This window comes from Coturnix japonica, chromosome Z, assembly GCF_001577835.2.
Source record: "Coturnix japonica isolate 7356 chromosome Z, Coturnix japonica 2.1, whole genome shotgun sequence".
NCBI lineage: Eukaryota > Metazoa > Chordata > Aves > Galliformes > Phasianidae > Coturnix > Coturnix japonica.
In genome coordinates this window covers 13,164,669-13,187,624 of record NC_029547.1, presented here as the reverse complement: position 1 = coordinate 13,187,624, position 22,956 = coordinate 13,164,669, and the positions used below count along the sequence as shown (strand labels likewise).

The 22,956-nt window shown below is 41.9% G+C and overlaps 2 protein-coding genes across 5 annotated transcripts; both read left to right on the top strand.

Moving 5' to 3' along the window:
• Window positions 1–863: 863 nt before the first annotated feature.
• MRPS36 (mitochondrial ribosomal protein S36) lies at window positions 864–6,864 on the top strand. The gene is made up of 4 exons (XM_015848631.1): window positions 864–994; window positions 1,478–1,541; window positions 5,302–5,477; window positions 6,695–6,864. The coding sequence occupies exons 1-4, from the start codon at window positions 956–958 to the stop codon at window positions 6,710–6,712; spliced, it is 297 nt and encodes a 98-aa protein (XP_015704117.1). The 5' UTR covers window positions 864–955; the 3' UTR covers window positions 6,713–6,864.
• Window positions 6,865–7,555: 691 nt separating this feature from the next.
• On the top strand, window positions 7,556–22,421 carry CDK7 (cyclin dependent kinase 7). Of its 4 annotated transcripts, none has more exons than XM_032441312.1 (12): window positions 7,556–7,631; window positions 7,975–8,034; window positions 8,847–8,880; window positions 9,570–9,637; window positions 10,387–10,455; window positions 11,217–11,327; window positions 12,613–12,731; window positions 13,371–13,470; window positions 15,272–15,358; window positions 18,634–18,783; window positions 19,310–19,457; window positions 21,276–22,421. In XM_032441312.1, exons 1-12 carry the CDS (start codon window positions 7,623–7,625, stop codon window positions 21,314–21,316), a joined length of 996 nt encoding a protein of 331 aa, XP_032297203.1. In that variant the 5' UTR covers window positions 7,556–7,622; the 3' UTR covers window positions 21,317–22,421. The 4 variants fall into 4 exon arrangements, with proteins under 4 accessions (XP_032297203.1, XP_015704114.1, XP_015704115.1 ...); XM_015848628.2 differs by lacking the exon at window positions 7,556–7,631 and adding an exon at window positions 7,638–7,794; XM_015848629.2 differs by lacking the exon at window positions 7,556–7,631 and adding an exon at window positions 7,638–7,794 and having other exon boundaries at window positions 22,202–22,419.
• The last annotated feature ends 535 nt before the right edge of the window (window positions 22,422–22,956 follow it).

Sequence of the window (22,956 nt, the reverse complement as noted above, 5' to 3'; positions counted from 1 at the left end):
AGCTGGGCCAGGAGAACCTAATGAGTTCAACACGGCAAAGTGCAAGGTTTTGCACTGGGCCGGAAGAACCCCAGGCACTGTACAGCTGGGAGGAGTTGTCCTTGAGAGCACTCGGCAGAGAAGGACCTGGGGTCCTGATGGACGAGGAGACTCAACATGAGCCAGCAGTGGCGCTCTGGCAGCCCGGAAAGCAAATGGGATCCTGGGCTCCATCAGGAGAGGGGTGGTCAGCAGGATAGGGAGGTGATCGTCCCTCTCTACTCTGCTCTTGTGAGGCCCCATCTGGAGTACTGTGTCAGGTGTGGAGCCCCTCAGTACAAAAAAGACATGGAGATTTTGGAAAGGGTCCAGAGGAGGCCACAAGGATGATCAGAGGGCTGAAGCACCTCTCCTATGAAGACAAGCTGAGAGAGTTGGGTTGTTCAGCCTGGAGAAGAGAAGGTTGCGGGGTGACCTCATTGCAGCCTTTCAGTACCTGAAGGGAACTTACTCCCAGGAGGGGAGTAAACTCTTTGTAAGAGCTGACAGTAGCAGGACACGGGGAAATGGTTTTAAGTTAAAAGAGGGAAGACTTAGGTTGGATGTTAGGGGGAAGTTCTTCACTAGGAGAGTGGTGAGCCCTGGAACGGGTGCCCAGGGAGTTGTGGATGCCCCGTCCTTGGAGGGTCAAGGACCAGGTTGGACGGGGCCCTGGCAACCTGAAATTAGTGAAATGTGTATGTCTGGTGGCCCTGCCAGGCAGGGGGGTTGGAACTACATGATCCTTGAGGTCCCTTCCAACCCGGGTCATTCTGTGACTCAGTAAACTCGGCGGTATCTGCTTTTTAAATGGGCGGAGACACGCTGGCTGTGGCCCCGCTCCGCCCCGCGGCTCCGCCCGCTCCGCTCGCCCTGCCCACGAGGCGGGACGCGGCGCTGCCCCTCGTGCGGGCGGCACTGCGGGGCGGGGGTCACCATGGGCAGCAAGATGGCGGCGGCCACTCGGGTCGTGCAGGTATCGGCGCCCTCCGGCAGGGCGGAGCGGGAGCGGCGCGATGACGGGGCCGGTATCTCGGCGCGGCCCGCGGGCCCCGCTCGCTGTCAGCCGGGCCTGAGGGGGGCTGGGCAAGGGGCTGCGGCTTGGGGCCGGCGGTGTCCTTGGCGTGGGGAGCGGGCGTGCGGCGGGGCCGAGCCGGGAGCGGGTCGTGCGATGCTTGGCGCTCTGTGAGCTGCGCCCTGTGCGGCCCGGCCGTGATGAGGGACGGCGAAGGGAACGCGCCGCCCTGTTGGGACGCGAGGGCGGAGGAATAATAGCTTCAAGGGTGACGTGCCTCCGTGTGTGGAAACAGAACGGCCGTCGGGGAAGGTGGTCACACTGTCAGTGCACGGAGCAGCGGTGTGGAGTTGTATAACACCGCCCTTTGTATTACTGCGGTGTTAATGTTTGTCCGGAAACGCGTTGTTCCCCTCATTTCTCTTCTGCCTTGTTACGTTGCAGGTAGTGAAGCCACATACTCCGCTGATTAAGTTTCCAGACAGAAAAAGCGGTCCCAGGCCTAAAAGTAAGTATTTTGGCTGGGGACGCAGCATGCCCCAGATGTAGGTAAGGCCTTACCAGTTCTGTGCCAGAACGTATTTTCTGCTTCAGCCAAATGCCTCCACTGATTCGGGGTAAGGTTTCTGGAAAAGGATTGTTTTACAGAATCATGGGGGTAGGAAGAGACCTCGAGAAAGCACTGACTCCAAACCCCTGCTAGAGCAGGTACCTTACAGTAGGTGGCACAGTTGGGTGTCCAGGTGGGTCTCGAATATCTCCATAGACGGATACTTCACAACCTCCCTGGGCAGCCTGTTCTAGCTGTTCTGTCAGCCTTACTGTAAAGAAGTTCTTTTGCACCTTACGGAACTTTTTGTTCAAGTTTTAGGCTGTAACTCCTTGTCCTGTTGCTGCATGGCACCGAAGGAGACTGGCCTCATCCATTAGTCTCTCACCTCCTATTAGATATTCATAAATTTTAATTGCCCCCCACACACACACACACACACACACAAAGTTTTCTTTTCCCCAGACTGAACAAACCCAGGTAACTCAGCCTTTCCTTGCACAAGGGATGTTCCAGGCCCTTAATCATCTTTGTGGTCCTCCACTGGACTCCTTTTAGGAGATCCCTGTCTTTTTTGAACTGTGGAGCCCAGGACTGGACTCAGTAGTTTAAATGTGGCCTCACCAGGGCAGAGTAGAGGGGGAGGATTCCCTCCCTCAAGCTGCTGTCTGTGTTCATTTTAACACACCTCTGGATACTGACCTTAGCAACAAGGGCACACTGCTGGCTCATGGCCGACTTGTAGTCGAGAGCTCCTCTCCAGCAAGTCAGCCTCTAACCTGTAGTGATGCATGAGACTATTCCCTCCCAGGTACAAGACTCTATACTTGCTCTTGTTAAACCTCATCACGTTCCTCCCATCTCTCCAGTCTGTCCAGGTCTTGGTGAATGGCAGCACAGCCTGCAGGTGTGTGAGCCATTCCTCCCAGCTTTGTATTGTCAGAAAACTTGAAGGTGTACTTTATCCCTTTATCCAGGTCACTGATGAGAATGTTGAACAAGACCAGATCCCGCACCAGCCCCTGGGGAACACTGCTAGTTACAGGCCTCCAGCCAGACTCTGCACTGCTGATAACAGCCCTGTGAGCTCTGCGAGTCAGTCAGTTCTCAGTCCACTTCACTGTCCACTGATCTATCCCATATTTTCTAAGTTTCATAGTAAGGATGGTGTGGGAGACCAGTGTCAAATGCCTTGCTGAAGCCAAGGTACACATCCACTGCCCACCCCCCATCTACCTAACCTAAAGTGATGGCATCATAGAAGGCTTTTGCTTGGTCAAGCACGATTTCCCCTTGGTGAATCTATGTTGTCTCCTCCTGATAAACTTCTCTTGCAGATGGCATCCAGAATAAGTTGTTCCATTACCTTTCTAGGGACAGAGGTGAGGCTGACTGGCCTGTAGTTTCTCAGATCCTCTTCATCCTTTTTGAAGACTGACACTGGCTGTCCTCCAGTCTTCAGGCACCTCTCCCATTTGCCAAGACCTTTCAAAGATGATAGAGAGCGGTTCAGCAATCACCTCTGCCAGCTCTCAGCACATGTGGGTGCATCCTGTTGTGGCCCATGGATTTGTCTTTTGTTGGATTTTGGCTAGGTGCTCTCTGGCCAGATCCACCTTGATCTACAGAAACTATTCCTTTCTCCCAGCCTCTCTCTCTTGCCTCCAAGGTCCAGGATTCCTGAGAGCTAGTCTTAGCATTAAAGACTGAAGCAAAGAAGGCATTCAGAATCTCTGCCTTCTCAGCATCTGCTGTTACCAAGGCACCCATCTCATTTAGTAGGGGACCCACATTTTCCCTAGTCTTCCTTTTACTGTTGACATACTTAAAAAAACCTTTCTTGTTATCCTTTTCCTCCTTTGCAAGGTTTAATTCCAAGAGGGCCTTAGCCTTCCTCATTGCATCTCTACAGTGTCACTGTGGTGTCTCCTCTACAACAGGCGGAATAGACATAATACATGTCTATTTCTTGCATCTGTTTCTTGGTTAGACAAGATTCTTTAAGATTTCCTACTCACACAAAGTCTCTTCTCTGCACATGGTCATATTCTTCTGAAGTGGTTGTGTCAAGGTCAGTTTAAAGCAGCTTTAAGCATTCAGTGATTACAGAAATGCTGTTACATTTTCCTCATCCCATCTTTTCTTGATTTTTGTGGTATTTAATGTTTGTGGTATTGAAAACCTTGGTTGCAGGTAGCAGAGCTACCCCACTGTACATTTCAATAAACATTTCCTGGTCTTACTAATTACTGCTGAGGGGAGAAAATATATATATTTTCATGGCCATCTTTGAGACATCAATCTATACCTATAGTTACGTTGACATTTATAGCATCTCCAGTACAGTTACATTTAGACATCACAGCTATGTAAGCTGTATGCTGTTTTTCTTTGGAGTCAATAAAGCATTTGAAACTGAAATAGCGAGTGTCCTACTAAAATAGCAAGCATCTTACAAAGATGTCTTACACTGCTCTCATTCGTTCAGAATTTATGGTTGTTTTGACCTTTTTTAGCTCACTACTGATTTTTATCTTTTTTGGGTTTTTTTGGTTTTTTTTTTCTGATACATCAAAGTTTTCAGCACCAGAATTATCTCCTGGAAGGCTTGCTTAGACATCTAAATATTCTTTTATTTCTATTAGTTTATCCATTAGCATTACAAAGTACCTACAGTGCCTATCAGTGCCACTTCTGCCATACCTGTGAACTAGTCAGGAACTATTTTGGGGGATAACTTTGTCACTCACACCACCTCTCATGCCAACTGCTTTCTCGGAGGCATAAAAAGCACGTTACTTACATCTTGTTTAGCTCTGCATCTGAAGAATTTTGCCATTATACATTTTTTCTTGTATTTTTCTTGTATTTTTTTTTTCCATTTGCTGGAAGTCTATGGCAGTAACTGTGTTTCACCATACCAGACTGCTGCTTGGACATAGCCAAACAATGTTGCAGATCAAGGCTGTGCTGTTAGAAACTCTATGTTTCAAAGGCCAGCCAAGTTATTTTATGGTATTACTATTGGGTTATGCTGTCAAACAGGGGAGGAAAAAAAAACACCAAACAGACAGTATATGAGCTAAAGCAACTACAGTGCTAGGTCTGATACTTTTCAGTCCTGCTACTTGGTCACTACATCTCATTAACAGTTTGGTTGCTCATGCTCAATATGTGATCCTCATTTTGCACATTACTGACATAATTTGATACACTACACTGCCCTGCTGTATAATATTAGAAACAGGTACAGAGTTGCACGTGTATGTCATTGTTGTGATGTTCACCTTTCTGTAAGCCTCTGCCTCTTTTTCACCTTTACAATTGCAAGTAGACAAAAGCATCACCTCAGTGGACCTTGGTTATTCATCTGAACTGTCATTCTGCATTACCCTCTCCACAACACAATTATGATACCTCATACTTTCTCTGCAAGGAAAGCTTCCCACAGGAGAAAAAGCCTTTGTTAGGACATATACTGATTTCATTTTTCTTTCCGTGTTAATATTTCTTCCACTTGAATATACTATCTTTTAATTTCAGAATATTTTCATTGTGCTTTTGATGTATTTAGTAACAGTAAAAACAAGTTGAGTCAGTTGAGTATATTAATATATGTTAGGACACAACTAATTGTCAGTGGCTTATTTGCCACTCATCTAATTAACTGTACAATCTTGTTGTATTTCTTTACATTGTTTTTCAATCTGGGTTTCAGTACAGGAATCTCTACAAGCAAGTGTTCCGTCACCTCATGCTTCAAATGAAGCCTTTCAAAATATTTCACCTGCTAGTAGGGCACATGGTGCACCAGACACTTCTGAATTAGCAAGAATCTTACCTCAAAAATACAGAAGGAAACTTATGTCAGCTGAAGAGATTGAATATATTCAAGTAAGTCTCAGTAACTGTTGTGTGTTCTCTTATTTACCCAACCTTCTTTGTAGTTCTGCAGGTCCTTAAAAGTTGCACATGAGATAATAGATTGTAATTTTTGTTAAGAAGAGCTTTTGCAGTGTTGATACGCAGTACCAAAACAACAAATCCTTGATGAAGGAGGTTCACAGCTCTTACTAATTAGTAGCTTGTGTTGTCACTGTAGGATCCATATTTAAAGCAAAGGTAGAAAGGCAGTGATAGGTAGAGCCTACACTAAGCATATTCCCTTCTTGTTTTATAACCATTGTTTAGTGCATAATTTGAATATGGGAGCACAGAATGCTGTTCATGCTCTTGCCAGGTGACTGAAGTACAAAATTCATAAAAACTAGTTTGGAAACTGTTATGTAATAGGAAGTTAATTTTTGCACTTCTAACAGTTGGGAGCATTTTAGTTAAGCTTGATGCAAGTATTGCCTAAAATATTTGCAATTGCTGCATAACATGGGAAAGTCAAGGCAGAACTGCTTTTCTTCTGGAAGAGTTTTCAAATGAAAACATTTTTACTTAAAAAGGGAGAGTGCACAGAATTTGAAGAGCTAGACAGTAGCTTTCTTAAATGAGGACACTTAAAGGGTATAATGGTACTAGCGGAAATCTATATTTCAGCGTGCAAGTGGGTGACTATTTAAATTCAAAATAAAACAATCACTTTCCTGTAGTTACATACTTCTTTACCTCTGTTTTTGGTTTGTTGTTTGTTTGTTTTTAACCACAAGGCAAGTTGTTAAATAACTTTGTCAAAATAGTGAATTTCTGATTTCTCATAAAGATTATAGTGGGTTTCTTGGGCTTTGCTTTTACTTTGCCCCTTGGAATTTGGGCAGTAAAAAAAAAATCCAAAGCTACTACTACGGCTGTTTGTCTCATCTTTCCAGAGTCACTAAGTGTCATGTTTCTTCCAACTGAGAGGATAGGGAGCAGCTGCAAATATAGGTTGCAGAGGTTTTTATATTGTTTATATTATTCCATCAGGCACAATAAGCTATTAATGACAGGCAATGATTTTTCTGACATGTAGCATGTTCCATTACAGATTAAAAATCAAAGCGTAAAAATGAAGTTAAATCTAGGACTTGTTTATTAATCTATAACTGCAAAAGAAGACTGGATATCAATTTCCCTTTCTTTTAGAGGAAAATAGTTAACTCTGTCTATTTTTTGCTTTACAGCGTGGAGGTCCAGAATAAGTACGGAAGATATTTGCCACCAACAGATATCACCACTGTTGAAGAAAGAAGTATTGTGTTCATCATAAAAGCTTTTCCTTAATATTATAAATAATGGTATACTGATAGCTTTAATAAAAACCCTATGTGAAGGTGTAAAGGTTGACACAGCACTATTAATTGGTGATGAGAGATTTTCTGTTGATGACTAATAGCAAATGATGGCTACATCATTAGAGTATTTTTCTAACTAGCCATTCTATGAATTTGGCAGTAGAACAAATTGAGTTGCTTTATTTTCCTTGTTAACAGGTCTTTTCATGGCTGATTTCATGGGCAAGATAGACACACTCAGAGACTCCAGAATGGCTTGATTTGGATGGAACCTTAAAAACCATCTATTTCCAGCCCCATGCTGAGGGCAGGGCTGACACCCATTAGATTAGGCTGCCCATGGCTCCAGCTAGTCTGGCCTTGAATACATCCAGGGATGGGGGCATTTACACCTTCTTCAGACAAACTCTTCCAGTTCTTTGACTCCTTCCAACCCCCAACACGAGTTGATAGTTTTCCCCTACCATCTGATCTGAATATCGCCTCTTTTAGTTTAGAACCATTTCTCTGTGTCCTGTCATCATCAGACTATATAAAAAGTCCTACGATGTCCTGTTTATAATAAGCTGCTTTTAAATAAGTTAATTCTCCTGAAGTTCAGGATCCCCACTCTGCTTTTTGTCAGGCCCCCGTTCCTCATGATCACAGACTCAGCCAGGACATGGTTTAACCTCCTTAATGAGCTCTGTGGGGCAGCTGCCCGCTCCGGAGCTAATCACACACAGCCATCAGGGCACGAGCAGCATCGCACAGCGTGTGCCGGGCCGCAGCCCTCCTAGTACCCGCCTCCGAGCTGACGGCATCAGGCTGCGCGCTCATGGTGCAGGTAGGCGGGTCTGGAGGCGGGCGCCGATAAAGGGCCGTGCTGCTCTTCCGTTGTGCCTCGTTCTCCGGCCTTAGGGCTGTGCTGCTTTTCCCAGCTGGCAGCCATGGATGCGCGGGCTCGTGCTAAGCGCTATGAGAAACTAGACTTCTTAGGGGAGGGACAGGTGAGCGGCCGGTGGGTGCGGTGTGGCCGCCGGGGCCCTCTGAGGGGCGGCTGGGTGCGGGAGGGAGCGTGGCTGGCCGGGCCGATCGCCCTCCCGCTCACCCACCGTAGTGACTCTGGCTCTGGGCTGTGGGCTGCCCTGCCGCCGTGGTCACGCGTCTCTTTCTCTCTCTCCCTTTAGTTTGCTACTGTGTATAAGGCAAAGGACAAGAACACGGGTCAGATCGTTGCTATCAAAAAGGTGAGTGTTGGAACACCCCGCTGTGGTGTCACTGGGAGCCTTGTCCTGCACGGTGCTTCTGTTGAACTGCTGTCGTGTGTAGTGTGTGAGAATTCACAGGATTGGTACATTGGAAAAGAAGATCATGTAGTCCATGGGTATCCAGCCTTAATGTCCTGTGCTACGCTGGGAGAGGTGGAATTGTGCTGGACTGAAAACAGTGCCTCCATTTTACTTCTGTGGAAACTATAGCAGATAGAGCACACTCTAAGTTACCAAGAACTATTTTTCAGCATAGACACCACCGTTAATTAGACATTTTCACTAGCAATGAGCTAAAGCCTGCGTGCTGTGTTGCCATAAATCTGTATGAGTGGGGATGACTTGCTGTTGCTGTCACCTGAGCTGAAATTCATCACCTGCTCCCTCACTTTGCTCACACTTACTGTTTGATCTCCATAAATGTTCAGCAAGCTTCTATGAATGTTATTAGGTGCCATTTTTCTGCATGGAGAAATTCAGCAACACACTTTTGCTTCCTCTGTGCATCCATGTCAGATGTCGTTTTGTCAGAGTACCCCCCGCTGCCCTTTTGTCAGATAACAACACCATGTAATGGGAAGGTTCAGCCTCTTACTGCCATGCTAGCATCCGCCTCTGACATCATAGACCACTAACATAGGAGGCATTACTTGCAGAGCAGCCCTTGTAAGATATTCAGAATTGTTAATGTATTTTAATGAACTTATTTTAATCTTTTTTTTTTTAATTAAACAACTAAACTGTTGGGGATTGTGACTTGACCTTATATAATATGAGGCACTTATTTTCAGATTAAACTGGGACATCGATCAGAAGCTAAAGATGGTAAGTGTTAAAACAAGTTCATGCTGTATAAGCTGTCTTTGTTTGTTTTGCTTCTGCTGATTGGGTGATTGATTCCTTCCCAACCTAGAGGGACAGAAAAAATAACATCCGAAATACAGCATTCTCATACTGTATGTTTAACTGTGCGTATATGACTGTTTAGGTGGAACCCAATCACAAGTATAGCATGGAATAATGATATTGGCTTGCATACTTTTTTTTCTGAATATAAAAAATATGTCCACATGAAAGCGGACGTTGTCTCTTTTTTTTTTCTAAAGAAGGAATTAAAATAGGCAGAGTATCAACTAAGCCATCAAGATCTTTGCATCTAAATCTTCGCTGGAATCTTATATGTTGAATGAAACCACCATGGAAATAACACTGTTTTTCAGCTCATGCGTAGGCAAAACATCTTGCACAACATAATGCAGTAGTGTTTGCTTGCCAGTAAGCCAAAGGGATGTGTATTTTCCTTCATAATCTATATCTTCTAGTTGTTATTCATACCTTGCCTGCAGCAGTCTATGTATTTGTGACAGTCTGCTTGGCTTTAACAAATACATGAGTGCTGAGGAAAAGGACTGTAATATTAAGTAATCAATGAACAACAGAATAAGAGGTTTCTTTGCTGGAGTTTAACTTGAAATTATTAATTATATTCTGTTTAATTATTTTTTTCAATATAGGAATCAACAGAACAGCGCTGAGAGAAATAAAATTGTTACAGGAACTAAGCCACCCGAATGTTATTGGTGTAAGTACAGTGAATTTTTGCTGCAGAGACTGGCTTCAGAGAAGGTAAAACTGCACTGGGAAAGGGATCTGGAACAAGGGATCTGAAGTAAAAAAGGCTGCGCTTGTACTGGGGAGCTGCCAGCTTGTGGGTTGGCTCCTGAGTCAGCAAGGGTGGAGCTGGCACATTAGCGGCACAGTTTAAACTCTAGTCCTTATTGTTTGCACCTGATAACAAGCTTAAAGTATCCTAGGGTGAGCTACCAGGTGAGTAACCATTGTTGCTGCCCACTGAGAATGGGGAGGTTCAGTGAGTGAGCACAGCCCACACTGCCCATACAGTGCTGTGGATGTGGATCAAGTGGTGATGAATGTAAATGTTGTCAGTCTGTGCTCAGGAGACTAGCTTTCCTCTTGGAAAGTCTCTGGGACTGCAGGCCTAAACATGTTCTCTATCAGAAAGCAGGTTTATTCCAGAAAGATTTTGGCAACCCAGACAGAGGGCCTGCCCAGAAATGTAGCTGTTCTCTGGCTGCAGGGAGTGCCTGAGCCTGCTGCTGCCTGGGGAGGGTGGCAGGGATTCCACCTGTGTGAGGTGTGAGCAGGTGGATTAGGGTTCCTCTTGATGATGAGGTCTAGGCAGTGAGTAGCCCTGTGCCTGTTTGTCTCTGCCAGTAAATTGAAAATGCACATGCAAACTAAAGTAGAATGGAATTTTAGGAAACGGGAATTATGAGAGTGTCATTCATCATAGCACATTTTGTTTTACAGCTGTTAGATGCATTTGGACACAAATCTAATATTAGCTTAGTATTTGATTTTATGGAAACGGACCTTGAGGTAAGTCAAATTAAGATAATTTCAATAAATTTCAATATCTTCAAATACATTTTGAAAATGCATTTTGAAAAATATATTTTCATAGCCTTACTGTTACTGTGTGTTTTTTATTTCTTTTTTAGAAAGTTGTCTCATTCTTTCATTATGTAATTTAAGATCATACCTTTAAAAGAGTTGGAATAGTGAGACAGTATTTTCAATTGAAAATGCCTTTAAAGTACTTTCTGTCAGCACCTTTATCAAGAAACGGATTATGTTTACTATATTAGTTTTCTAGGGCTTCAGTCAGAGCATAGAACCACTGATCATAAGCCAGGATCTCAGAATGCAATTGCTAAGCACAGTAACGTAAAACATGCTCAAGTAAGTGTGATATTATTCAAGTATGCCGAGTAATTATCTGACTAGAAGTCACATACTCCTGAACCCTTCTTTTAAATTTGACAGTGGCGTGTGCTTGCAGGCCTGAATCTTAAGGATGTTTCATTAGCTTGTCTGTTGCCAGTACCTTTTTATTGAATACTTTAGTGCAGATTCTTCATTTTGGAGCACTGCTGAGAAGACGTTTTGGGTGACTGTCGTGTCAAATCTGTACATGCTCACATTATCTGTGCTCTGGAAGAAATTAACCCATTATACATGTATATGTAGCTACAAATTCCAGCTTTATCCTAAAGTATAAACTGACTTTTGAGTTGAATAATTTTGTGTTATAAGTTTTTGTGCTTACCAGTCTACCCATATCAATCTAACACTTGCAGGTTATTATCAAGGATACTAGTATTGTATTAACACAGTCTCACATCAAAGCGTATATGCTGATGACACTTCAAGGGTTAGAGTATTTACATCAACAGTGGATTCTGCACAGGGTAAGCATGCTCTAAATGCCCTTATTCCTATAACAAATATCACTTTTGATTGAATTAGTCTGAAAACTGGCTTTCATTGGTTTAGAATGCATAGGGTTGCTCTAGCAGTTGAGTAGTGGCAATTGCAACACTAGAAATGTTAAGAATTACTGACATCTATTGTGTAGATGCTTATAGGTGTAAATCATTCCATAAGTAGTGCTTTCTATTAATTGCCATGGAAACTACAATACAAAAAGCACAATAGCTCTATATGGCAGGACAAACTCTTAGCTACAAAACAGTGTCAGCACCGTTTTCATCAGCAATGAGCAAGAGCCTACATACCACATTCATAAAAACCTGCTCCAGCAGACATCACCCACTGTCTCTACTGGTGAAACACACCACCCTTCTCTTCACTGTGTTCACATCCAGTGTTTGGCCTCCATAAACATTCAGCAAGTATCAGTGAGAATATTCATTTTCTTTCCACACGGAAGGATTCAGTTCACAGTCTCAAGTGAGACTTTTGGTTAGAATTGTGATCTAGTCGGGCTTAGATGAAGTTAACTTTCTACACAGGAGTTTGCATGATGCTCTGTTTTGAATTTGTAGCTTAAAACAATGGCATTTTTCAATCTGTTGAACTCTGCTTGCGCATTGTCAAGCCTTTTTCCACTCTGCCTCTAACCCAACAAAATCTGCTTAGAGTGGGCCAGAAATTGGGAAGGGATGCAGCACGTGGGGCAGCTGACCCAGGTGGCCCCGAAAAATGCTGCCAGTGGTACAACAGTGTAAAATAATAATAATGATAATTAACAATGCTGGGATATAAGTAAATTTTGTCTTCCACCTGGGTGTGAGGAGTTGGCAGTGCAAGCAATGGTTACGTGCCTGCTGGCTGTGGCCAACCCACAACACTGTTGCTGTATTGAACTATACCAATCCCATGACATCTCCAGCTGTCATTAAAATTAGGGATTATATTATTCTTTTTTTTTAACAGTGCAGTAAGACAGAACTAATGTTCCTGCAGCAAAGCAAACACCTACCATAAATTTGTGTTTTTGAACTCTGGAAATTAAATAGCTTAATATTCAAATTGAGATGTATGATTAGTTTTTATTTTCGTTTATGTGGAAATGATGTCTTGTTTGTTTTCTTCATCACAGCATAAAAAATCAAAATATACTCAGAAGAGTAGGTTTTAGAATACTGTTACTGTACTCTTGCTGAAATGTTCGCTGTATGTCTGTTTTTATTAACAATGACAGGATTCCTTCTTTGCTTTCTGCCCTGACAGGATCTTAAACCAAATAATTTGTTGTTAGATGAAAATGGTGTTTTGAAATTAGCTGACTTTGGCTTGGCAAAGTCTTTTGGAAGCCCAAACAGAGTTTACACACACCAAGTAGTAACAAGGTAAGACATTTCTTAGATTGATGGTAACTATTACATGTTACCTTGTGGAATACGCCATGTTAAAACAACATGTTTAAAGTTTGATTTCTAGCTCAAGTGCTATGATTATAGTGGCAAAAAGTTTCATAACAGAAAGCATAATAAAGTGCTTTTTAATATAGTCTCTCTAAGAATGGTTGGAATTTATGTCCCTGATGGTTGTTCTGTGAAATGATATGGTTTTGAAGCACATGAAATTAACATGTATTTACCTATAAATCTAGCTTTCAGAGAGACAGAGTAGATAAGGTTTCCTTTGTCTACTGTAGTGCTGAAACTATACGGTGGAACTATTTAACATCTTCATTCAATTAAAAGGCATCAGTGAAACTGTTGTTTGAAATGCAGTGTATGTTTTGCCGACAGCTTCAAATAATTGCTGCCAGGATGTATTTTGCACAAAATTAATCTATAAGTCTGTTGCTAGTAATGTTTTTGAAAGCTGAAAGGAATTGTGTCTTAAAGTAACATTTATTAAAGATAAATAATAATAAAAATACACTTAATTTTTTTTTTTTGTAATTACTGCACTGCTGCAGCATGCAGCACTTGACATCAAGTGATACCAGGATGTTTTCCTAAAATATTTTTTCTGTTCAGGTGGTACCGATCTCCAGAACTGCTCTTTGGATCTAGAATGTATGGAGTTGGTGTCGATATGTGGGCTGTTGGTTGTATTCTAGCTGAGTTGCTTCTCAGGGTAAGTCTTCAAATGTAAGAATTTTTATTTTTTCTTCAGTGCGTCTTAGTTGTAGGTTTCTTCTGCCCTGCAGTACTGTCACCAATAAAAAGTTAAGCTACTTTCTTGGAGGTAATGAAAGGGAGCAGGGAGGGAACACCTCCCAGAAGTTTGCTACCTGTAAGGAAACAAAATTTTTCACATAAGCTGAGATTCCAAAATCATTACAATTAATGGAAACTTTAAAGAACAGGTAGGCGAAAAAGTACAACACAGTGTCACAGCTCTGCCTTGGGGAAGGTGATTAAAGAGTTACTCTTCCAGTCCTCTTGGTGTTTGCCTTTCACGCAGCCATTCATCAGTTTTCATTTATGATATTTCTAGAAAATCTGGCAGAGTAGGTGTGCATGTACATTCTTATTTTTCATAAATTGTTTCCCAATAATTGGGAATAATTACCACCAGTACATCAACTGTGGATTTATTTGTAATGAGCTGAAAATTTTCTGTTGTTGTTGTAAAATGTGTCTAGTTCACAGGCTGGAGTGAAGCTGAAGATGGTCAAGATTACATAATATCACTCCTACATAAGATACACAGATGTAATCATCCATAAATAGGCTTTATAGGAGTAAGCAGTCTGTTACGTAGCTCTTCTGAAAACATGAAAGTAGGAAATGAAGGTGGGGGGTGCACCAGTAGTGCATGCATAAACATAGATTAGACCACAGGTGTCCAACCTTTTGGCTTGCCTGGGCCATGTTGAGTGAACAGGGATAATCTTGGGCTGCATATGTGGAATGCTACAGAAGTGATGACTCCTGTTTATTTCCATGGAAACAACAACTAATACAAATAGCACAATAATTGTTTGGTAGAGCAAAATCTTAGCTATAAAACAGTGTTTTCCAGTGTAGTCACCGCTATTAGCTGTGCTTTTTTCCCAGTGTTGAACATGAGCCTGCATGCCATGCTTATAGAAATCTGTTCCTGTGGAGGTAATCACTGTTCCACAGCTGTTGTGATGGCATCATTGCTGAGATGCACCATCCACCCTCCTCACTGTGTTCGCATCTGCTGTTTGGTCTCCATAAATGTTTGGCAAGTGTTGATGGATGTCAGTGCATGCTGTTTTTTTTCCCATGTGGAGTGTGTTGCAGCTCTTGCTTCATCTGTGTTTGTGTCAGATGCCATTTTGTCATAGTACCCCTCTGCTGCTGTCTGTCACACAGCAACGTGTAATGAAATACTGGTGGGAAGGTTCAGCCTCTACTGTCATACCATCATCATCTGCCTCTGACTTTGTGGGCCAACATAACAAAATAAAAGGCATTACTTTTGGAGCAGCCCTCATGAAATATATAGTTAATGCATATGAGTAACAAAACTTATTTTATTATTTAATATTCCTTATTAAAACCTAAAAAGAGCAACAACAACATTGACCTAGTGAAACATTTGTCTTTGCCTTTGTGCATTAGCCTAGTCTGATAGCAGTGGTTGCAATTCTTAGTGAGTTGCCTTGGAGTTGATCAGAAATTGTTATGAAATGTTACTCCTTCTGTGCCTCATCCTTGAAAACAGTTGTTCACAAGTATATATGTACTGCCAAAAAGCAAGGGTGTGTTAATGAGGTGTGATTGTGAGGTGAGGAGATAATTCTCTCTGGTAAAATGGGGTTTATTGAGGTACGACAGAGATATAGTCACATTTTTCATTCAAGTTGAATACATAATGCAATTATGAGGAGCGACTCTTAAGTTACTTTCTAGAATTAAGTGTAGAATTTATTTAAATGAGTAATGCTGTTTCCTTCTTCCAGGTTCCTTTTTTGCCTGGAGACTCTGATCTTGACCAGCTGACAAGGATTTTTGAAACACTGGGCACTCCAACAGAAGAACAGTGGCCTGTGAGTCTTTCTGTTTAACACCCTGACTTCAATTTTACTTGATGCAATATTTATTTTTGCTTTTGAAATTAAATTAAAGAATACGTCAGAATATTTGAGTAAAATCTAAAATACAGCTGCCTCTCTCACAGTGGAAGAGGATAAGCAACTGAGATTTTTACCTCAGCAAATCTAATCATTACAACAGTACTGTTAGCATCAAGCAGCAGTTAAGAGACATCTTAATTTCCTTTCATGGTCCACAGTTTCGTATGACTATTGGTATGAAATTGATATTGATTGCTTAATGTTCTTGAGATGCTTGATATATTCATATTTTAACCTGGGAGGCTTTAATTGCTTTCAGAATTGGGAGCAATTTACTGGACCTTAAATTGGGCTGTCCTGGTTTTTGGTTTGGGATCCAGTAAAAGACAGAATAACAGTTCTGAGGGGAAATGTTTTCGCAGAGTAACTCTGTGGTAATACACAGCAATCAGTGTCTGTCCCCCACATGGACCCTTTTATTTATTTTTTTTGTTAATGATTGGCACTACTAGCTTTCAGTGGCACCAGAGTCACCAGATCAGGCTGTCAGAGCCACATCCAGCCTGGCCTTGAGTGCTTGCAGGCATGGGGCATCCACAACCTCCTTGGGTAACCTGTTCCAGTGTGTCACCACCCTCTGGGTTAAAAACTTCCTAATGCCTAACCTAAATCTCCCCTGTCTTAGTTTAAAACCGTTTCCCCTTGTTCTATCACTATCCGCCATTCCTGTTTATATGTACACTTCAACTACTGGAAGACCACAGTGAGATCTCCCCGGAGCCTTCTCTTCTCCAGGCTAAACAATCCCAGTTCCCTCAACCTTTCCTCATAGAAGACATGCCCCAGCTCTCTGATTATCTTAGTGTCCCTCCTCTGGACCCGCTCCATGAGCTCCACATCCTTCCTGTACTGTGGGCCTCAGGCCTGGACACAGAATTCTGGATGGGGCCTCACAAGAGCTGAGTAGAGGGGGACAATCACCTCCTTCTCCCTGCTGGTCACCCCAGAACACAGTTGGTCTTCTGGGCTGCAGGCTTACACTGCTGGCTAATGTCCAGCTTCTCATCCACCAGGGCCTCCAAGTCCTTCTTCATGGGGCAGCTCTAAAGGAGTTTTTTCAGGAGTCTGTATAAATACCTGGGATTGCCCCAACCCAAGTGCAGCACCCTGCACTTGGCCTTATTGAACCTCATTAGGTTTTCATGGGCCCACTTCTGCAGCCTTTCCAGGTCCCTCTGGATGGCTTCCCTTCTCTCCAGTGTATCAACTGCACCACTCAGCTTGGTGTTGTCTGCAGACTTGCTAGAGATTCCATCATCTGTGTCATTAATGAAAGTGTTGAAGAGCACCAGTCCCAAGACCGACCCCTGCGGGATCAGTGGTTATTATATTGTACAGCTGTTCCTCCTGTATGCCAGTTCTCCTTTGTATGAATGGTGTTCGGATGCTCTCTCAGCTCTGTGGTCACCAAATTGATCTATAGCCACATGAAAAAATTTGTGTAAAGCAATACTAGCCTAGCATTTCTGTTATGCTAAGATTCTAAAGGAAAGGTGCAAAGATTTTTGCAGTGATTTTTTCCTTGTTCTTGGGAGGTGAGAAAAGAAGACAGGCAATTCATTAGCACAACAGAGATAATGCATTCCCAAATTTGTTTCCAAACCTCTATTTTTCAAGTATTGAAATCCTTACTGTCAAAGTTGTAACTGATTGCACACATACAGCGTTAATGTTATGTTTAGCTTGAATAAATTTAATGAATGTATTTACTGAAATATGTTGATTTTAAAGTTTTAAAATACTGACATCTAGGTAATTGTCTGTAACTGGTTTGGTTTTATGATGAAATTTGAACACAAGGGGTTGGGTTTTTTGTACTTAAGGGAGGAAAAATGCCGTTCATCTTTTGTTCAACTGGTTTTACCTTCCTTCCCTGTAGTCCACAAACAGAACATGTGTCTCAAAAAGTAGCTCAAAATGCTAATGGTGGATGACAAACTCGGTAGAGGACAGTATCTTGCCAGGAGGAAATGCACACTTTGAATCTCCTCTCTTCTGCCAATTGCTAGTTTTACTTTGTCTGTGTTCACTGTAAAGTTCCTATATGCTTCCTTTGTTTCCTGTTGTACTACTCACTACTGAAGCAAGAGTATGAAAGATTACTTGGTAATGGATACTGTGTCAGTTCTTTTCTTAGAGTAATTTCTGTGACCTGTTATTCCTATGCTCTGTGACCAGATATTAACAGGGTGTCCTGAAGAATGGTTAGCTTCTGCTGTGGATACAGCTGAGGACACCAAGCTGAGTGGTGCAGTCGATACGGTGGAGGGAACAGATGCCATTCAGAGGGACCTTGACAGGCTGGAAAGCTGGGCTCAGGTGAACCTAATGAGGCAAAGTGTAAGGTTTTGCACTTGGGCCGGAAGAACCCCAGGCACCTGTACAGGCTGGGAGGAGTTGTCCTTGAGAGCAGCTCGGCTGAAAAAGACCTAGGGGTCCTGATAGATGAGAAACTTAACATGAGCCATCAGTGCGCTCTGGCAGCCCGGAAAGCAAATGGGATCCTGGGCTCCATCAGGAGAGGGGTGGTCAGCAGGGATAGGGAGGTGATCGTCCCTCTCTACTCTGCTCTTGTGAGGCCCCATCTGGAGTACTGTGTCCAGGTGTGGAGCCCTCAGTACAAAAAAGATAAGGAGATTTTGGAAAGGGTCCAGAGGAGGGACACGAAGATGATCAGGGGGCTGGAGCACCTCCCCTATGAGGACAGGCTGAGGGAGTTGGGTTTGTTCAGCCTGGAGAAGAGAAGGTTGCGGGGTGACCTCATTGCAGCCTTTCAATACCTGAAGGGAACTTACTCCCAGGAGGGGAGTAAACTCTTCGAAAGGGCTGATAATAGCAGGACTAGGGGAAATGGTTTTAAGTTGAAGGAGGGAAGATTTAGGTTGGATGTTAGGGGAAAGTTCTTTACTAGAAGGGTGGTTAGGTCCTGGAACAGGCTGCCCAGTGAGGTTGTGGATGCCCCGTCCTTGGAGGTGTTCAAGACCAGGTTGGATGGGGCCCTGGGCAACCTGATCTAGTAAATGTGTATGTTTGGTGGCCCTGCCAGGCAGGGGGGTTGGAACTACATGATCCTTGAGGTCCCTTCCAACCCGGGTAATTCTGTGATTCTGTGATATGAAGTTCTGTTTCTGTGAGATGCTAAGCTCTTTCAATCTTGAAAAATAGATATCCCTTTCTTATCTTTGTAGGGAATGGCAAATCTTCCAGATTACATCACTTTTAAGCCTTTCCCTGGAACGCCTCTTCAACATATCTTCAGTGCAGCTGGTGATGATTTACTTAGTCTTCTACAAGGGTTATTTACATTTAATCCTTGTTCTAGAATTACAGCCACTCAGGTATAGTACACTTGTTTGTGTCCTAGTGTTCATGAATGTACTCTAAATATCACATAAATGCGTTTTGAAGCTAAGAAGCCAGGTTTGAAATGAAATGTCATATAGTTCTGTCTGTTAACTGTATACAGTAAACATATCTCCCACGTTTTATACAGAGAACTTTGGAATAATGCTCTCTGATAATCCCCATTCCCAACTGTGTAGCCAAGGTAGACAACTAAAAAGCATATAAGCCAGACTATCATATTCAATATTCAAAATTCAGTTACAAAGCTTGCAACATAAATCATAACATAGAATGTTTTATTCCCTGCTTTTAAAATATTTTCATCCTTAATTCATTCAATCTCCATTTAATTTAAACTTTTCTGGTTCTCTTTTAAAATGTACATCTGGTGATTTTAGCCATCATCATGATCTGTACTTCATTTTCCATTTTACTTGAGTAAGATTGATCTCAGTTCTGATGCTTATACTAATCACTTTTTTTTTTCTTGTTTTTTTTTTGTTTTCTGTGATTATGAAGGCACTGAAACAGAAGTATTTCAGTAATCGCCCAGGACCCACTCCAGGAAATCTGCTACCCAGACCCAACTGTGCTGTGGAAGCTGTAAAGGAGCAGCAACATGCACTTTTGAATTTAAAAAGGAAACGAGGAGAGGGAATGGATCAAGGTAAATTATTAATGTTTCACCTGTTTTAAAATGGGAACTCAGAGGGAAAGCTGTACTTTCAGTATTTCAGAACGTAAAAACTCTTTGAATGGATAATATCCCTGGGCACTAGGACCATCTGGAGCCCTTTAGGATTTATGTTTTAGGATAAACACTTGAAGGTGAGGATGGTTTAATAGTGATCTAACAGAATTGGTACCAGAAAGGCTCTTTTACTATGTGTAGTGATCTGTTAATTAGAAGAAATCTCTTAATGCCATTAATTTAATGAGGTGTGGCATCATCTACTAAGTTAGAGGCTATCAGACTTCTTGTTTCTCAAGCAAACAAGAAAATTCTTAGTGAGTTAATCAACTTCATATAACTTTTTTTTTTTTTTAAAGGGAGAACTAAGAAAGAAATATGGTATTTCTTTTAGGTGATAGATTAGAGAATGTAAATCAGATTTAGAGAGATTGCTGCTATCTCCCTTGGACTAAGTAAGCTGTTATGACCACACTGGGCAAGGAAGATCTCCATACATTACAGTGATCCTTTTAAGAAGCAAGCCTATCCCCTAACGTGTATTTCCATATGGAACCTCCAGTTTTCCTCAAACAGTAGCATATACTTCATACCTTCATAGCCAGAAAAGCTGTGTGGACTTGACAGCTGTATCTGACACTAAACTAGTCAGCCCTTCTAGCAGAGAGGCAAACAGTTTTAAAGCTTGGAATTTGTCATCTTGGCAGCAGGAATTTGCTAGATAATAGCAATTAGGTTAGGTTAATGGTTAGACAGTAGGTTAATACCAGTTTTGTTTTTACCAGGATGAGGCTGTTTCAATACAAGAGTGTGGTATCTTGCTGGAACGGAGATGCTTCCATGAAAATGCATTTCCTCGTGAGCTCAGATGGACAACTAAATTTTTACAGTTCATCTTACTGTTTAAGCACTTAAACCCACTGTGTCTTAAACTCTGTCAAATTACAAGTAAAATGCATTAGTTTGTTGGCTTAATTTTTCTTTGAAATTAGAATCTTTAATCTGTTAACTATTTGCATGCTCTTTGCTGACCTCAGTACCATGGGTCAGCTGCCATGTGGGAACTTGTCAAGTACCATGGGTAATTAATTAAAGTCATTAGTTGAAGCTCTTTATCTCTTGCAACACCATGTGTCTGCAATTAGCATTTTGAGGTCCGTGTCCCTAGAATGTACCAATTAGCCAAAGAACAGAAAAGATGAAGAACTGTTCGAGTTTTGCTATTTAACTGTTTGAAATCTTGCATTTGTCAATAAGCAGAGTTTCCAGAGCCGTATCAGAACCACAACATTAATTGCTGTAATGTCTTCACAAAAGTCTGCTCTTCAACAAGGGGAAATCAGACTTCTGTCTTAGACTTTGGACAAGGCTAGGACTTCAGAGTTTCAAAATAAATAAAGCACTTAAGAATTCAGCATTACTTTTTGAGATATTTTACTGTCAGTATGTTTCATTTGCTTCAAGTGCTTGTTGAAGCACCTCAGAAAATTATGTTCTGTTGCTGACAGAGAAGGGATGTATCAAAAGGGTAGATCTTGCAGTCCCAAACAAGGTAGCAAGAGAGAAGAGCCAGTGTTAGTGCTTGCAGAACTACTATCCTGGATTTCATCTGACATCCTTATGTGGCACAGTAATCTAAAGTTAAGATGAAGTTAAAGCGAATATTGGAAGAACAGCTCCATAGTCTTTTTTATAAATAGAATTAGAAGCACAGCATCTTTATTGCTGTTGAGGGTGGAAATGTGCAAAAGTCGTTTCAAAGTAATTTCAAAGTAATGCTTGTGTCTTGCACAGCATCTTTCTCAGCTCTGTTGAGACGGCACTCCAGAAACTGAATAGCCTAAATTGGGAAGCGGTGGGTACCCTTTTATAAAATCTTGTCATCAGAGGCTGGCTGCTAAGACTGCACTGAAGCCATCCCCATGAAGTGCTGCTTTTTCACAAGGGAAAAACACTGTAGGCTTGGGGAGCACTCATCGAACTTAAATGTTGTGATCAGTGACGTACTGGAGGCACTGATGTCTGCTGATTGTCCATCTTTTCCACTCTGGGAAATGGTCAAATGGAGCACTTCTTAGTCAGGACACAAATTCCAGTCCTGATAATTTGCATTTCTACAGAGCTGTAAGCTCATGAAATTGAGCATGTAGAAGATATGGCAGTCATCTCTTTCCTCACTTAATATGGATCTGAGATTAGGCGGGTTTCCTGTGCCATTCTGCACTGGCTTGAAAAAATAAAAGTCAGCCTATTAATATCTAAAGTTAGACTGTAATTCTGTAATTTGGGTGTTTGCTTAAGGTTTGTGGGAATTATTTGTTGTTCCTCCTGCAGACAGTTCTGCTGGGTAGTGACAGCATGTGAAAAAGGTTATTGAGTGTACAGGTGATGTATGAGAACAGAATGCCTTTCTTAGGCTCAAATGTAGGTTTAACTGGCTAACTTTTCCAAGAAAGATAAACACTCAAGTGTATCCCAAATGCAATTAATAACTATGGAATTTGGGTCTTACTTGAAATATACCTACTGATGCAACTCAGCCTGGATTCTAGCACTCTCCTGTAGATTTACTGAAAATGGTTATGTACAACTGCTGCAGCGAACAGCGTTAACTATCTCTGGGTAGATGGATCTGAACAATAGTATTAAATGCGTGCAAAAGCCTCGATGAGGGCTGTCAGCACCTTTACTGTGGTAACAATGTGATTTACACTTTTCAGGATTACCAAAAAAGTTGATTTTTTGATTGCTGTGGATGGTGGAGGAAAATGAGAGCTCAAATGACCTGAGTCCCAGCCTTGAAAAACGCTGTAATAGTCACTCGAAGGTTATTCTTAGAATATAGTAGTATGTTAAATGCTATTGTAATATTTTATTAATAGGAAAGAAGTTTTTAATTTTTCTTAAATAAAACACACAAAAAAAAAAACCCCAAGATGGTTCCTCTCTCTGGTTTGCTGTCTCGTTCTTTTGAGGTAGAAGTCTAAACCACCTGTGTGCCAATTTTGCAGACCCTTTATGTTCCATTTATGTTAAGTCACGTGCTGTCCTTTACAGACACTCACCCACCATTGTGCAGTGGATCTCGGATGCCTGGTGAGGCACTGTTGTTTTCCCACCTATTACCTGCTTTTAGCATTCTGTCTTCTAACGCGTGTAGGTTGCCATGAAAGTGATGTCTCCTGTGGAAGACTACGCAATGCATACTACGCTACGCTGTTGTAGTGTCTGTGGAAACCATATATAAAAATATGTGTGTATGTATATATATATATATACATATAAAGAGCACATTAACATCATTTGAAAGATCAAATTTACAGGTACAGAGCACTGTTTTTCACAGTCACCACTACTGTGCATTTTCACCAGCAATGAAGAGCAATCTGCATGCTGTTGTAGAAATCTGCACCAGCAGAGGAGGCTTACTATTTTGCAGCTGTTAGGATCTGTCATTCCTAGACAATGTTGCCCA

Coding starts and splice junctions, on each gene's coding strand:
- MRPS36 (XM_015848631.1), top strand. CDS start 956: ATGGGCAGCAAGATGGCGGCGGCCACTCGGGTCGTGCAG. Junction 995..1,477: donor CGGCCACTCGGGTCGTGCAG/GTATCGGCGCCC, acceptor GTTACGTTGCAG/GTAGTGAAGCCACATACTCC. Junction 1,542..5,301: donor AAGCGGTCCCAGGCCTAAAA/GTAAGTATTTTG, acceptor TCTGGGTTTCAG/TACAGGAATCTCTACAAGCA.
- CDK7 (XM_015848628.2), top strand. CDS start 7,735: ATGGATGCGCGGGCTCGTGCTAAGCGCTATGAGAAACTAGACTTCTTA. Junction 10,456..11,216: donor TTATGGAAACGGACCTTGAG/GTAAGTCAAATT, acceptor TAACACTTGCAG/GTTATTATCAAGGATACTAG. Junction 11,328..12,612: donor AACAGTGGATTCTGCACAGG/GTAAGCATGCTC, acceptor CTGCCCTGACAG/GATCTTAAACCAAATAATTT.